This window comes from Pseudorasbora parva, chromosome 9, assembly GCF_024679245.1.
Source record: "Pseudorasbora parva isolate DD20220531a chromosome 9, ASM2467924v1, whole genome shotgun sequence".
Lineage (NCBI taxonomy): Eukaryota > Metazoa > Chordata > Actinopteri > Cypriniformes > Gobionidae > Pseudorasbora > Pseudorasbora parva.
The window spans coordinates 1504546-1519547 of NC_090180.1; the positions used below are offsets into that span (position 1 = coordinate 1504546).

General features: G+C 39.2%; 1 protein-coding gene across 2 annotated transcripts in view; it reads right to left on the reverse strand.

Annotated features, from left to right (window-relative positions):
• The window catches only part of tnr (tenascin R (restrictin, janusin)), a 252698-nt gene that overhangs the window by 62999 nt on the left and 174697 nt on the right, over positions 1–15002 (reverse strand). For both annotated transcript variants that reach the window (XM_067453468.1, XM_067453467.1), the window contains exons 8-11: positions 12878–13028; positions 5652–5921; positions 4545–4730; positions 2645–2734 (exon numbers count right to left, since the gene is read on the reverse strand). In XM_067453468.1, coding sequence (XP_067309569.1) covers positions 2645–2734; positions 4545–4730; positions 5652–5921; positions 12878–13028 — 697 coding nt within the window. The remainder of the gene's footprint in view (positions 1–2644; positions 2735–4544; positions 4731–5651; positions 5922–12877; positions 13029–15002) is intronic.

Genomic DNA, 15002 nt, shown 5'->3' on the forward strand with positions numbered 1-15002 from the left:
ACTGCATTTATATAGCACTTTTAACAGACCCTATGGCCATCCAAAGCGCTTTACATTTTTTTGCCTCACATTTACCCATTTATACAACAACGGCGATGTCCGCCACCATTCAGCTCGTCGGGAGCAGTGTTGTTAGGTGTCCTGCTCATGGACACCTCAACACTTGGTCAGGTGGAACTGGGGATTGGACCAACAACCTTCCGGTTTATAGACAACCTACATGAACCACTGAGCCACTGCCGGTCATCTGACTATAGACTACTCACTGTCCTTAATTTCTGTCTTTCTACTTTGGGTGGCGTATCATTCAGCACTGTGACCCGAAACTCTGGCATTCCCTCCCTCTTTCTCTGACACTGTTACTATTTCCCTATGGAGGCCCGTTTCTGCCACTAAATAATAAAATAAAAAAGAGTAATTGCAACTTTTTATCTCACAATTTTGACTTTTTCCCCCTCACAATTGTGTGATATAAAGTCAGAATTCTGAGAAATTCATAATTCGTTTTTGTCTGATTTTGGCAGGAAAATAAAAACATAGCAAAATAATCTTATTTTCTGTTTGAATTAAGATTATTTTGCTTATTTTATGCAAAAACTCACTTAATTTTGAGTTATTTTCCCCCAAAACAAGACATTTATTTTTGCTTGTCTAGTAAATGTTTCTTAATGTAAGAATTTTTAGTTATTTGGACTTAAAACAAGACAAAGAAAAGAAGAAAAGAAAAGCATTTTTGGCCGTGTGTTTATTGTGTTCTACATGTTTTTTTGTGTGTATATTTTGTGTACAGCAACCTTGAGCTTGGGAAAGGCGCTATATCAATAAAACATATTATTATTATTATTATTATTATTATTATTATTATTATTATTATTATTATACTGCGGCTATTTCAAGGTTTGTAATGGGGATATTTTCACTAGGACAGCAGGGTGTCGTTGTACTCCTTAAACCACAAGTGGGGACATTTTTTGGAGTGTCTATTTACACCAAATGCAAATAGTGCAAAAAACGCCTAACAATGCCTGATTGAGCCAAAAAGATTTTAAAAAGACCCATGTATTTCAACATCTTCGGCAGAAGAGCGTAAGGCTTAAAGATCCTGGTTTTGACACAGGTTCGAATCCACCTTTTGCCAAGCTCGCTCTTCTCCCTTTTCCCATCACACATCACATCGGAAAGGCAATTACTTTCAATAAAAATGAAGACAGTGTTCTAAAAGGGGAAATAAAGTGCCTAATGAAATGTTTAATAATAATAAAAGCATTTATTGGGAAGGGTTAGGGGTCGGCGTATGGAGGGATTTTATTGTCCCATTAAGGAGATATCCATTTAATATTTTAATAAATATAATCATTTACACTCTATGTTATTATTGCATCCTGTTAATGTACAACAACACTGATGTGCAAGTAGTGTGCATCTGTCAAAATAAAGTATAAATAACATCATTTTTTTTTTTGCAAAGAACTGCGACATTTACATAGTGTCAATAGAATATATAACTATCTTAACTTAGTAAATATCATCTATCGCTAAGAAAATGTCATTTTCACTGTGAAAATAGAATTTAGTTGCTATTTACATTTGCACAGTGTAAATAGCATATTTTTTCTTATTTTCTTATTCTTGTGCAAATAGAGATATTTACCCATGCACATGATTACTGTTTTGATATGGCTAAAAAAACATATGTCACTGTACTATACCACTGATTTCACAAAATAATGTCTAGAGAAATTAAATTATTATTTTTAGTTATCAACTGTGTTGTTGTCCTGTTGTTTTATGCTATTTTAAGCAGGATACACTAATCACTTTTTGGTAAATATATAGGCATATATCCCAGCCTGCAATGACAATGAGAATAAGAAGGAAATAAATACACATTTGGGTGATGTAATATTATAATAAAATGTAATTTAAATGTTATTTAAATTACTAAAATACCCTAAATAGGCAATAAAGAGCAATTACAGTTCACCGCAATGCATAGGATGAATGGTTAAAAGACAAGTTCAAGCACACCTAATTAGTTAATTGGTTTAGTTATATAATTTTTTTATCTGAATATGCGAACAACAATAAATTGGGGGTAAAAAAATGTTTTATTAATTTTATATATATATATATATTTTTTTTTTTATCAGGAAGCAGGACGACTTGAAAAAATAGCAACACGGTAGCAAACAATACATGATAAAATTGCCAAAACAAAGATTAATAATGAATCCAAAGTTTGAACATTTATCATCCTTCATTTGATCGCATGTTGTGTGATACAGGAATTATACAGGGGTAAATCTGACCTGCAGGCGGTTTTAGGTATAAATGTTCTGTTTTTTTAATCTGGTTTGATATAAACAATTTTAAACAACAGTGGATTGTACATAACACAATTCTAGTAAAAGTCAATGACTGGGAGACTTGGATATTTTACTGAAAATCTGTTATGTACATTTGAATATGTATGTAAATGTTACCCTGTGGCGGTTCTAGTGTTAAACAAAATGCCATCACAAACATCATATATCAGTTCTACTGGCAAAAACAGATTTGCACGGTCGGCAGGAATATAAACTCCAAACTATTGAAAATGAATGCATTTCACTGTGATCTGGCAACAGCAAACCCATAATCTTACCCGTTCTGGCATTCATCGTTGCTGGGGTGCTTTGGTTGGCACCTAAAACAGCTGAAATGCCAATGCCATACTCTGTGCCAGGCAGTAAATCTAAAGAGGAATGAAAAATAGATATAAAAAAAGATCAACACATTTAGCTCATGAGCAATATATTTTGTTTTTCAACAGCCCTATTCTGACGGTAATGGTTTCTCGTGGGGTCGTCAGGTATTTTCATCATTTACTGCGGCTAGTCAGTGATTTTTTTGCCGTATGAATCCAGAATGTCCGTGTTTTTCTTCCAACACACGTGCAAAAATCTCCGGCCGAAATACTGACTGTTTTCTGACAAACAAAAGGTTGTGTGGAGATTTAATTGCTGTCCGAATCCACATCTCTGAGTTTTCAAGAAGAGATTGTTTCAAAATGAACTGTTTATATCCGTTTTGACCCCTGCAGAGCACCATATCGTTGAGATTCACTGTAATTTGGATGCATTTTAAAGATCAACAGCCTACACTTTTATTACTGAAATGCTGGAAAGTATTTACAAGAATAATCTTTTATCGCCGCTCAAAAGAGAAAGAGAAGAAAAACACGTAAACATTTGAAATGAGCCGTTATTACGACAGTAATTAACGTTATATAGGTTTAATTTGTAGCATTGTATTAACTTATTTCAAGTATTTTTTTTAAATGACATCGTTCTATTTTTAAACAGGAGATTTAAATAACTAATAATTTCCTATTATTAAATTAAATATGATTGTATTCTTATTATTCCAAGCATATGACATTTTTACAGCAGACGATCATTGGACTGAGCATGTGATTCCCAGATGCGGATGATCACTAAACTCGCTCCTCCACCGGGAATAAATCACCATCTGAACGCACAAGTTTATCACTGAGGTTGCTGCACATTTATTTTTACAGACATCCACATGAGAAACAATTACCGTCCAAATAGAGCCAATGTGGACGCTCACAATGAACCGAACACTTTGATGTGACTCATAAACTAATCTCTTTTTTTACCCTTATTGCCAGTAATGTTGCTTACTTGAACTAACAAAGCTGTTAAAGAGAAGAAAAAACAACAACAGTAAGGCAATATAATAAAAAATTACACTGACTGTAATATTAAACACCATTCATGTTTTGGTGAACAAAGCACACTAATAATAAACTAAATTCATCCTTCATCAAAACAATTGTATTTTATTATCAATCAATCAATCAACTTTATTTATATAGCGCTTTTACAATCACGATTGTGTCAAAGCAGCTTCACAGTGTCAAACAGGATAATATTGCGACAAAATTAGATTTGGCTGTACAGTCGTACTGGAGTAAACAGTGATGTTATCAGCTTAGTTTAATTTATCATATAGCAACAATGTTGGCAGATCAGTATTTAAGTTTATAGAATTAAATAAGACCTAATTCATACATTTTATTTGTATAATAAGTTGAATAACTTTAATCATATTTTTAGTGTCCCCAACTGAGCAAGCCAAGCCAAAGGCGACAGTGGCAAGGAACCAAAACTCCATCAGGGCGTGATGGAGAAAAATAAACCTTGGGAGAAACCAGACTCAGTCGGGGTGCCAGTTCTCCTCTGGCCTATTAACACACCGTGTAAGATTATTATTCTGGCAACCTTACAGGTCAGAAATCATATTAGATCGGATTATTCAAAATTTTCCGGGTATAACGGAAGAGACAGATTTATTTGGAAATAAATGATGGGATGGTGCGTCGATTACACAAGAGTATGAATACATGAAAGATCGGAATTATTGCGCCGAAGACGGGTTTTGAGCATGTCGTGCCAGTGAGGCAAAAAGATTAGACCATTTTAAAAGGTTTTCCCATATCCCATATATTCCAGTACTATGAGATAAAGGAAAATATTTACCATTGAGAGTGGTTTTGGTGGTGGTGCCATCATTTCGCGGGACAATGAGTTTGTCGTACTGATCTCCAGCCAGTGTGCTGTAAACCACACTATAGCCTTCTACATCTGCCTCACTGTTGTCCCACTCCAGCTCCAGGCTAGTGGACGTTTTTGATAGCACTCTCAGGTTCTTTGGTGCATCGATTTCTGAGAAAAAAAAAATTCAATCGATATTAAACTGGTCACTCGGATGAGCTGGAAATATATGTTGCATTTTTGGAATCAAACACAAATGTTTAACCTACTTCACTTAAAGATCTCTAAAGGATTAATTCACTTTAAAAACATTTCCTGATAGTTTCATCACCCCCATTTCATCAAAGATGTTCATGTCTTTCTTTCTTCAGTCGGTAAGAAATTAAGTTTTTTGAGGAAAACATTCCAGGATTTTTCTCCTCATAATGGAGTTCAATGGGAACCAACGGCTGAAGGTCCAAATCAATGAGGAAGAGCTTCAGAGACTCTGATGATCCCAGAGGAATAGAGTCTGATCCAGACTAACCATAAGACATTTACAACACAGATAAACATTTATACACTTTAACCTCAGACGCTCGACTTCGGCGTATGACATCATCACGTGAGAAGGGTCACATGACGCAGGAGGAAGTGCCGACCCAGTGTTAAAAAAAAATTGCAAAGACTAAATCAAACGCCTTTACACAAATAAAGGTGAAACAAAGATGGCGGACGATTTTAAAGATGGAGGAGAACATGAGAAGGAGTTTTCGGCACTTCCTCTTGCGTCATGTGACCTTTCCCACAAGATGATGTCATACGCCGAAGTTGAGCATCTGAGGTTAAAGTGTATAAATGTTTATTTGTGTTGTAAGTCTCTGAAGCTCTTCCTCATTGATTTGGACCTTCAGCCGTTGGTTCCCATTGAAGTCCATTATGAGGAGAAAAATCCTGGAATGTTTTTCTCAAAAAACTGAAGAAAGACAACACGAACATCTGGGATGAGACGGGGGTGAGGAAACCTTCAGGAAATGTTACTTTTTGAAGTGAACTAATCCTTTAACCGTTTAACTTGTTGTGATGTACTCAGTCAGAACTGCTTTATTTCACCTGTCGTGAACTCTGTGAAAATGGCTCCACTCTCGCTGCCGTTCCGGACTCCAGAAACAGACACTTCATATGTGGATCCAGGCCTCAGCACCTGAAGGGAATATTGGCTCAGAGTCGGCTGCAGGCGAAAGGTAGTCTTGGGTCCATCCACACCCACAATGCCGTACCGCAATATAATCTGCTGGACTTTAGCCTTGGGTGGGCTCCACTCCACAAAGGCCACCGTGTCGGAGACGTCTCGCACAATAAGCTGTGTTGGCCCATCAATTACTGGAGAAAGAACACAACACCAATGGAAATGAAAAGTATGGTCCGAGCTTCTCAATATGCTTGAAGAGTCAGTAAATACATGGGTGCCTGTCAAAGCATGGAGAAGACGGAGAAAACATACGGAATCGGCTTTTAAACAGTTTTAATAAAATAACATAAAACTAATGATCTGATGTACATTATGATCTAATACAGATATTTAAAAATGATCTTTAAAAAGGGGTTATAATGCGATTTCCTGCATTCTGCTTTATTGACTCTGTTAAAGAGTCGATTCTCATGATAAACATGAACAAACTTTCAAAACACGAGTTGGATGTGTGACGTATTTCTGTGGCGAATACACTCCTTCAGGATTCACATGAGTTTTATTTTTTCCTCGAGTATGGCCCTGTATGACATCATAAAGGGAGAAACTCCTTATATGGGCACTTCTCCCGGATGAGCGCACACACACACACACACACACACACACACACACACACACACACACACACACACACGAGCTTAGTTAGGGTTATGGGAGCCATTGGTGGCGCTGACGTTGTGTTTTTAGACACAAGAGCAACAATGTCACTAAGGAAGTGTGTGTGTGTGTGTGTGTGTGTGTGTGTGTGTGTGTGTGTGTGTGTGTGTGTGTGTGTGTGTGTGTGTGTGTGTGTTTGTGAGAGAGAAAGATCACCTTATTAGCTTCCCAAATAAGCCAGCATTAAGGGAACAGTGGATGCAGTTTGTGTCCGGAGTTCTGCAAGTGTGTGTGAAATACTCTGTCACACATCCAACTCGTGTTTTGAAAGTTTGTCCATGTTTATCATGAGAATCAACTCTTTAACAGATCAATAAGGCAGAATGCAGGAAAATAGCATTAGAGTTGTCCAGTTAATGAGAAAGTATTCACAGACATTGACAACAGACAAACCCAATCAAGTGGCCATGCTGAGCCTCCAACAGGCTCTTTTAATAAGACGCTAACTGGTTGTGTGATTAATTAACCTGCTTTTTTTATATAGGGCAACATGGCCATCTGCCTCAGAAACAGGTACTGTGAAGGAAGATGAACATCTCTGGAACTTTTGACCTCATCTCTAACCTCGCCCACGTTCCATTGCGATTTGTATAACGATACTAATTGGACCAGGTGAGACTGCATTGAACACCACATTTCCCTTTTAAAGGATGAGCCTAAAACATATATCGTGCATGATGCCATTGCGACTCTCTAAATGATATTACAACTACAAAGTTTGACCCGTTATTCAAACACTAGGGTTCACTAGGAGGCAAATGAGGAAATGAGGTCCAGTTTTCATGGGAATATTTACTTTAAGCACAGCCTATTCAATCCACAAGGGTGGTTTCTTGGTTTTTTATTCAAGGCACACTAGTCTCATTTTTAAGTCTAGTCACACCAGAGAATAGGCAATAGATTACTGTTTAATTTTTTTCCTGAATATGTTGAATTTTAGCACTTAAGCATAATTACTGTGAGGCAGCTTGCAAACTCACAAGGAAGTGTGTGCTTAGCGAAAGCTCGTCTTCCTGGGTTTTCTCCGGGGATAGATCAATCTTTGCACACATAAATAATTAAATGACATCAAATTTGTCTTTCTTTATCCAATAAGGTATCCACAGTGGACACATGAAATATTAATGGTCTCGCATGCATAATTAAGGTCTCTTTAATTATGCTCGATGGCGAGACCCGTAGAAATTAATGGCGTTTTCACAGCAGACATGTAATTTCAATTGTCCATGAAAAGTTCAATTGAATCTAATCCTCCTGTCTGTAAGTGACAGAAGAGGAATTCTCGGGTGAAGTTTACATTAAGTGCATAATTGCTGGCAGACTCAGACATTCATCATGGTGACATTTTCCATTAGCTGAAGCAATGTGACACCTCCTTGCAGTTTATGCTATGCCAGCCCAGTCTTGCCCTACTCACACACCTTTTTGAGTGCACTGTAATCACTGATGATGATGGATGCACTTTTATGACAGATAGATGCACTTTTATAATGGATAGATGCACTTTAATGATGTATAGTTGCACTTTCATGATGGATGGATGCACTTATTTTAGCTTTAAACTAGGGATGACAAAAGTATCAGTCAATCCTAAAAATAAGGCATTATAATGATTTTTTTAAATTATATCTATAATAATATAATATATGAGCAACATCACAGAAGGAGCAGTGCGATATAGCTGTATACATGTAGCCCAGTCTGACACATGTCAGACATATTTGCAATAGTTTTTCGTTCTGACTAAACACCGTCCACAGACTAACAGAGAAATGATTGTATTTATAGTATAGTTTGAAGGTGAACCTGTGTTCACTCTCTCTGCTGCACTAGAGCGATTCCAGCACCAAGGACAGGGAAAAACAACAGGACATGGCAGATGGGTGGAGGAAATCACCGCTCAAGCCACTTCCAACTCGTCAACTCCAGCTACAAAAGAGACACTAGTGACTCAGCTGGCTGAGTAACCTGAAGGGAAAAGCACTTCATGTTGTTCTGTCTTTCATCTTCTCTGGGCACAGAATGCAACAGTAAACTAAACCCATCTGCACTGTGCATCCGACTGAGGAGCATTTGTTTGCAAACTTTAATGTCTCCATAAATGATGAAGCATCCTTTTCCGTTATTCCACACTGACAACATCTATGGTGTCAATCACAAAACTTGCTTGCTTGACGAGCATACTTAATTCAGAAAATTGGCATGTTAGTATCAGTTGATACTAAAAATAAGCATTATGTTAAATGATTTTATATTACATCTATGATAATATATGAGCAATATCACAGGAGTAGCAGTGTGATATGGTGGGTGGGCCTTTATTAACCCCTGGAGCCACGTGGAGTATGTTTATAAAGGATAGATGAGCTTTTATGATGATAGATGCACTTTTATGATGGATATATGCACTTTTATGATGGATATATGCACTTTCAAGATGGAGGGATGGATGGACTTATTATGGATAGATGGGGAATTAAGGTATCAGAATGTCTTTTTACAGACATGGCTCTGCTTACATGCAACCCCCAGTGGAGCGCCAACCTCAGACCGCGACCCCGGGAAGAACAGCACCCTATCCAGGTTACAGCCTCAATCCAGCGGCCAACCCTCTGCCCCCACCACCAGTGGGAGGGTTTTGCATGCGCCCTATGAGCGGCAATGCTGTCTCCTGCCCTCTGGCCCGAGACCAGTGTGTAAGAAACCAGCGCGTCGCGGTACTCCGCCCGGGTGGAGTTGATCCTGTTCGGTATTTTGCACATATGCTTGTCGCAAAGATGAAATCGAATGGTAGTTGCATCCAAGGAAGGCACGAAATGGTGACGAAAAGGTGAGGAAATGCATAAACCGGCTGAGGGAATGGCCATGAACAAACTCAGAGTTGTTGCGCTGTGCGCTGGCTGAGACTTCCAGGAAAGACCTGCTAATAAATTGTCCCATATCCAAGCAGGTCAGGCCCTCCCCCTGGGGAGGATGTACGATCCGGGGCCCAGAACAAAGGTCAGAAGCCCCTGGAGGAAAAGCCTCCTTGAAAACAAACAGAGTCAGCATGTTGAACTCAGTGAAAAGCTCCATGCTATCAGACCTTCCTGGCTGGCCACCCTAAACGACCCGTCAGGCTTTTGTCAGGAAGGGTCTGAAACTGGATGTTGAAACGTGCACCAGAGAACTGGACCCAGGGAATGGTGTGGCGGAAAGCCGGTTAAAAAAGGTGTGCTGCAGACTGGGCTAGAGACTTCCAGGAATGACCTGACGAGGAACGAGCGGGTCCGTAAAGAAAAACGGAGAGCAGAACTCAGCTCCAAGCTCCAAGCTGATGAACCTCCCCATCCAGTGACCGGGGAGAGTGCCTCGGCCCCGGGCATGGTCACAACGGTGGGCCATGACGGACTCAAAACAACCCGTCAGGATTTTGTCGGGGAGAGGACGTTGCTGGACGTTGAAACGGACCCAGGGAATGGCGTGCCGGAAAGCCCGTAAAAAGAGGTGCGCTGGGGGTTGGGCTAGAGACTTCCAGAAATGACCCTTCGAGAAACGAGCGGGTCTGTAAAGAAAAACGGACAAAGTCCGAAAGTCGAAAGCCTTCCAGGAATGATCCGTCAGGCTTTTGTCGGGGAGAGGACGAAACTGGATGTTGACACACGCACCCGACAACCGGAGCCAGGGAATGGCGTATTGGAAAGCCCGTAAAAAGAGGTGCGCTATGGGTTGGGCTAGAGACTTCCAGGAATGACCCGCTGAGAAACGAGCGGGTCCGTAAAGAAAAAAGGGCAGAGCCCGAGAGCCAAACTCGGTGAAAAACTCCAAGCTGACGAACCTCCCCAGCTGGCGAGGGTGCCTCGGCCCCGGACATGGTCGGAGCGGTGGGCCCCCCGGGGGTCGGTGGCACGCCGCGACAGGCTACAAATGACCCGTCAGGCTTTTGTCGGGGAAAGGGCGAAACTGGACTTTGAAATGCGCACCTGAGAACCGGACCCAGGGAATGGCATGCCGCAAAGCCCGGAAAGCATATCATATCATGTCATATCATATCATATCATATCATATCATATCATATCATATCATATCATATCATATCATATCAATCATATCATATCATATCATATCATATCATATCATATCATATCATATCATATCATATCAATCATATCATATCATATCATATCATATCATATCATATCATATCAATCATATCATATCATATAAAACAATTAATATCAAATGATATAATTTAAAATAATTAATATAATATAATATACAATAATATAAAAATATTAAATATATAATATAATATAATATAATATAATATAATATAATATAATATAATATAATATAATATAATATAATGCCAGTCAGACTGGCTGTTTTTTGGATATTGTTTTCTGTTTGCAAATATGTGACCAGTCACGGAAAGTAGGGACACAAGTTGGTTCTGGGGCATTTTGAGTTATTCACCGATTCTGAAAGTGTAGTCTCCAAGCTTTCCAACGATGTGTAACACATGGAAATCTGATAATATTTGGAGAAGTTGTGGCCATCTGAATGTAGGCCTTTAGAAAAGTTTAAACGAGATAAAACAGCCTCTGCAGTTTTGCAGTTCTCACCTGTTCTCACCTGCTGGGAGTGACAATAGGGCTCATTTACATCTCATTTAGATAAGCCACACCCCCTGTAAAGCTGCATGGTTGCTAGTAACGACAGACGCAACGGGAAAAATCGGACTGCATACTATTAATAGTAAAGGGTAGCAAATGCTAACATTACCATCTAAAATACATTATATAAATTACATTATAGTAATGGGGTTTTTGGCAAGTGATACGATGCTAACGATTACAATTAAAACGACAGTTAAGAACAATAGGTAGGTATGGGAAGGTCTAAACATGAGATAACGTGTGTGTGTGTGTGTGTTCTTAGAATGAACACAAAACGACAAACTTTGATGTTTATGGAAACACACCCCATTAGAAACAGAAAAGTATTCTTGCAAATCTCGTTGCTTCCAATGAAATAAGTCGTTCGGGCACACTTTATGTTTGCCGGGGTCTTCTTAGGGGATGTACTGTGCGTCTGTTCGAATGGGATAAAGACAGAGAAATGGGTAAAGTCCTTAACCGTGGCTGTAGTGTAGGGGTAAGGCGCATGTCATTAAGTTTTGATGCATATCGATCAGAGGTTCGAATCCGCCTTTTGCCACACTCTCTAACCGAGAAACACTTATTAATAAACACGTTAGATGCTTTATTTCCACTTTTCTAATATTTTCTCAATTCTTTTTGAAAATAAATGCCTTTCCGATCTGATATGTGATGGGAAAAGGGAGTAGAGAGAATGTGGCAAAAGGCAGATTCGATCCTCTGATCGAGTTGCGTCAAAACTTGATGACATCCGCCTTACCCCTACACTATAGCCACGGTTACAGATTTGAGCCATTTCTCTGTCTTTATCCTCGTCAAATGTTACTATCGATATAGCCTCTGATTTCTTACGGTCCAACTCGTCTGACGCCAGTCTGATACATTCCTCCTCTTCTTCATCTTCGCTCAGTTGTAGATTAGGTTATTATCCAGTCTTATTATGTCGCTTTCATTGTCGCTTAGATCATCTCTACAGCCGGCCAGAGCGCTGCATAAATAATTAGTCACGCGTCCCTTGGAGGGCGGGGCAATATCAAAGGCCAGTATGGAAATACACACAGACAAAACAAGGTGATTTCAACCTCAAAATGTACGCTTTTAAATATACCATCAGTGCCATCTCAAACATGGAGAGGCTTCTTCGTGATTTCAACTAACAGATTCTGCAAAAAAGCGAAAATCACATAATTAAAAAAAAAAAACCCTCTTCTTTCTCGTTTTGCTTGAAAGTAGAGCTGCCGACTTGTGTCCCTGGTTTCCGTGACGGGTCACATATTTCTATTTAATTAAGTACTAAGTAATTTAATTCAATAAAATATCGACATAAACACAAACAAACAAAAATTAGTGGACAAGAAGTGTCCAGTGTTGATTACTCAGTGTCTTGTTGGAACATTTCTCATTCCTGCATTACTAATTACCATAAGAATACATTTGTTTAATCACTGTGAAGCCTTCCTCAGAAACAGTTACTGTAAAATTACACTATCCAATCTTACACAGAACTTATTGATAAAATCTTTACAAAATAATGACATTACAATATGCATATATGGGGATCAAACACTCTAGGATGGTCATTAAAAATGTATACAAAAAGTTACAGGAGATTGAAACAGTGAGGCGTGGGTGTTTCTATAAATTGGCTGGTAGATAATGGCGCTAACAATGCACAGGTCATGAATTTGAATCACACATCCACTATGCACATAACTTGAATGTTCTGTAAATGGCTTGGAAATGAAGGTCTTGCACATGTATAAATGTAGTATAATGAGTGAGAGGCGTACGTGTGGTAACGGTTGCAGAAACAGGAAGGCTCCTGCCCTGGTCTTTCAAGGCCACCAGGTTGACAGTGTATTCTTCCCCAGGTCTCAGGCCTGTTTGGTGGAACGATGTGATGGTACTGGGTAGTTGCGCTGTCATCCCTCCATCATTGTCCTAAGATGTGCAAAAGACACGAAAAGAAATATCGCTTTTCACAATTCTGGCATCAGAGTGCAGGCAGGCATGCAGGAACAAACATTACACTGCAATCAACAGAGATTGCTTTCAGAAGGCAGTCGGCTGTGTAAAAATAGAACCTGCTGGATTGCATTTCGCCAGATGTTTGATGTATTGAATAAAGTCTTGTTTTTTCCCCCAACTTGCTCAAAGGGTTAGTGCACCCAAAAATGAAAATTCTGTCATTAATTCCTCCTGTGGTTGGCCAGCCGTCAGACCTCCGTTCATCTTCAGACACAGATGAAGATATTAGTGTTGAAATCCGATGGCTCAGAAAGGCCTTCATTGACACCAATGTCATTTCCTCTCTCAAGACCCATAAAGGCACTAAAGACGTCGTTACTAGTTTAATAGTTTTTGTGTGCAAAAAAAAAATGGAATAATGACTTATATAGTGATGGCCGATTTCAAAACAAAGCTTCGAACCGTTATGAATCGATTCATGATTCGGATCGTGTGTCAAACTGCTGAAATCACATGACATTGGCGATCTGAATCATGAATCAATCACTGATTCATAACAGTTTGAAACTTTGTTTTGAAATCGGCCATCACTATATAAGTCGTGATTTATTTTTTTAGGTCTATTCTTGTCTTTTCATAAATGATTGTAGAGCCGCTGTAGTGAGATGGGCTTTGTAACGACGTCTTTAGTGCCTTTATGGGTCTTGAGAGAGGAAATGACATTGGTGTCAATGAAGGCCTTTCTGAGCCATCGGATTTCAACACTAATATCTTCATCTGTGTGTGAAGATGAGCGGAGGTCTGACGGCTGGCCAACGATATGAGGGTAAGTAATTAATGACAGAATTTTCAATTTTGGGTGAACTAACCCTTTAACCTCTTTAAGCCCGGCCAAAACGTCCCAATGGAGGCAAACGATGGCTGGTGAAGGTTTTGCACGTTCTTGGTTTTCAGTTGGGCATAAAGGATTTAATACAATTTCCTCTTTATCTGACTCCATTTAAACATAATTTCGAATTTAAGTTAGAATTACGGCAGCATTACGGCATCTCCAGCATTACAGGCTGACCTGATTACAGTATCGAGCCCTGATCTCTTTGCAACACCTTTAAATACACAGACCTAGATGCAAAACCTATTTCAAATGGAAACATATGTTAACAATGGGACTTTTAATGTAATCACTTCTTCCATAGCCCTGTATTGACAAAATGCCAAATGTCTGAAAGCCACACCCCTCATATTGAGGCAAGATATCTCTAAACTCTGAAAACCTTTATTGTGCTCTGCTTTACTTCTGTAGAGTTGAGATATTTGTACCAGTTACACTGAGACATTTCAAACAATATCAAACACATTTAATACTGTATCGTGAGGACTGACATAGAATCAAGTAGATTTTTTTGCGCATTTCAGGTGATCTCAATATAATACACCTCCCCTGGAATGCTTAGGAAATCAAGCAATACCAAAGTGCTCGAGGGTTTCAGAAGATACTGCTCTAAAATGTATGATCTTTGCCACTGACCCTGTGAGTGCACACTTGTCTCTACCCTCACATCCATTACGATATTGTGGAAAATCAGAACGGCTCTTAAGCTTTGTAGGATTAAATCCACAGAGGATAGGACTTCCACTTCTAATGTGATTTCCCTAGTGGTGTGCCGGAGTTGGCACGGTCCTCATAGCGAACCCTCTCACCGATGAAAGATTGAAGTGCACCATGATCACCCCCCCAAACATCAGCTTCTTTGTATTCACTTCCTATTCTCCCTAAAGGGGCATTTGACTTTGTTTCGAAGATATTTTCTTCTTTCATTCAAAAAATGAAGGATTTATGAGACTCGAGAAGGCTGTGGATTTAGTTGAAAGCTAAGGCTACATTCGCACCCTTTGAGTCTTAGTGCGCAATTCTGATTTATTGCTGGGATCGAATTTCTTTGTGTG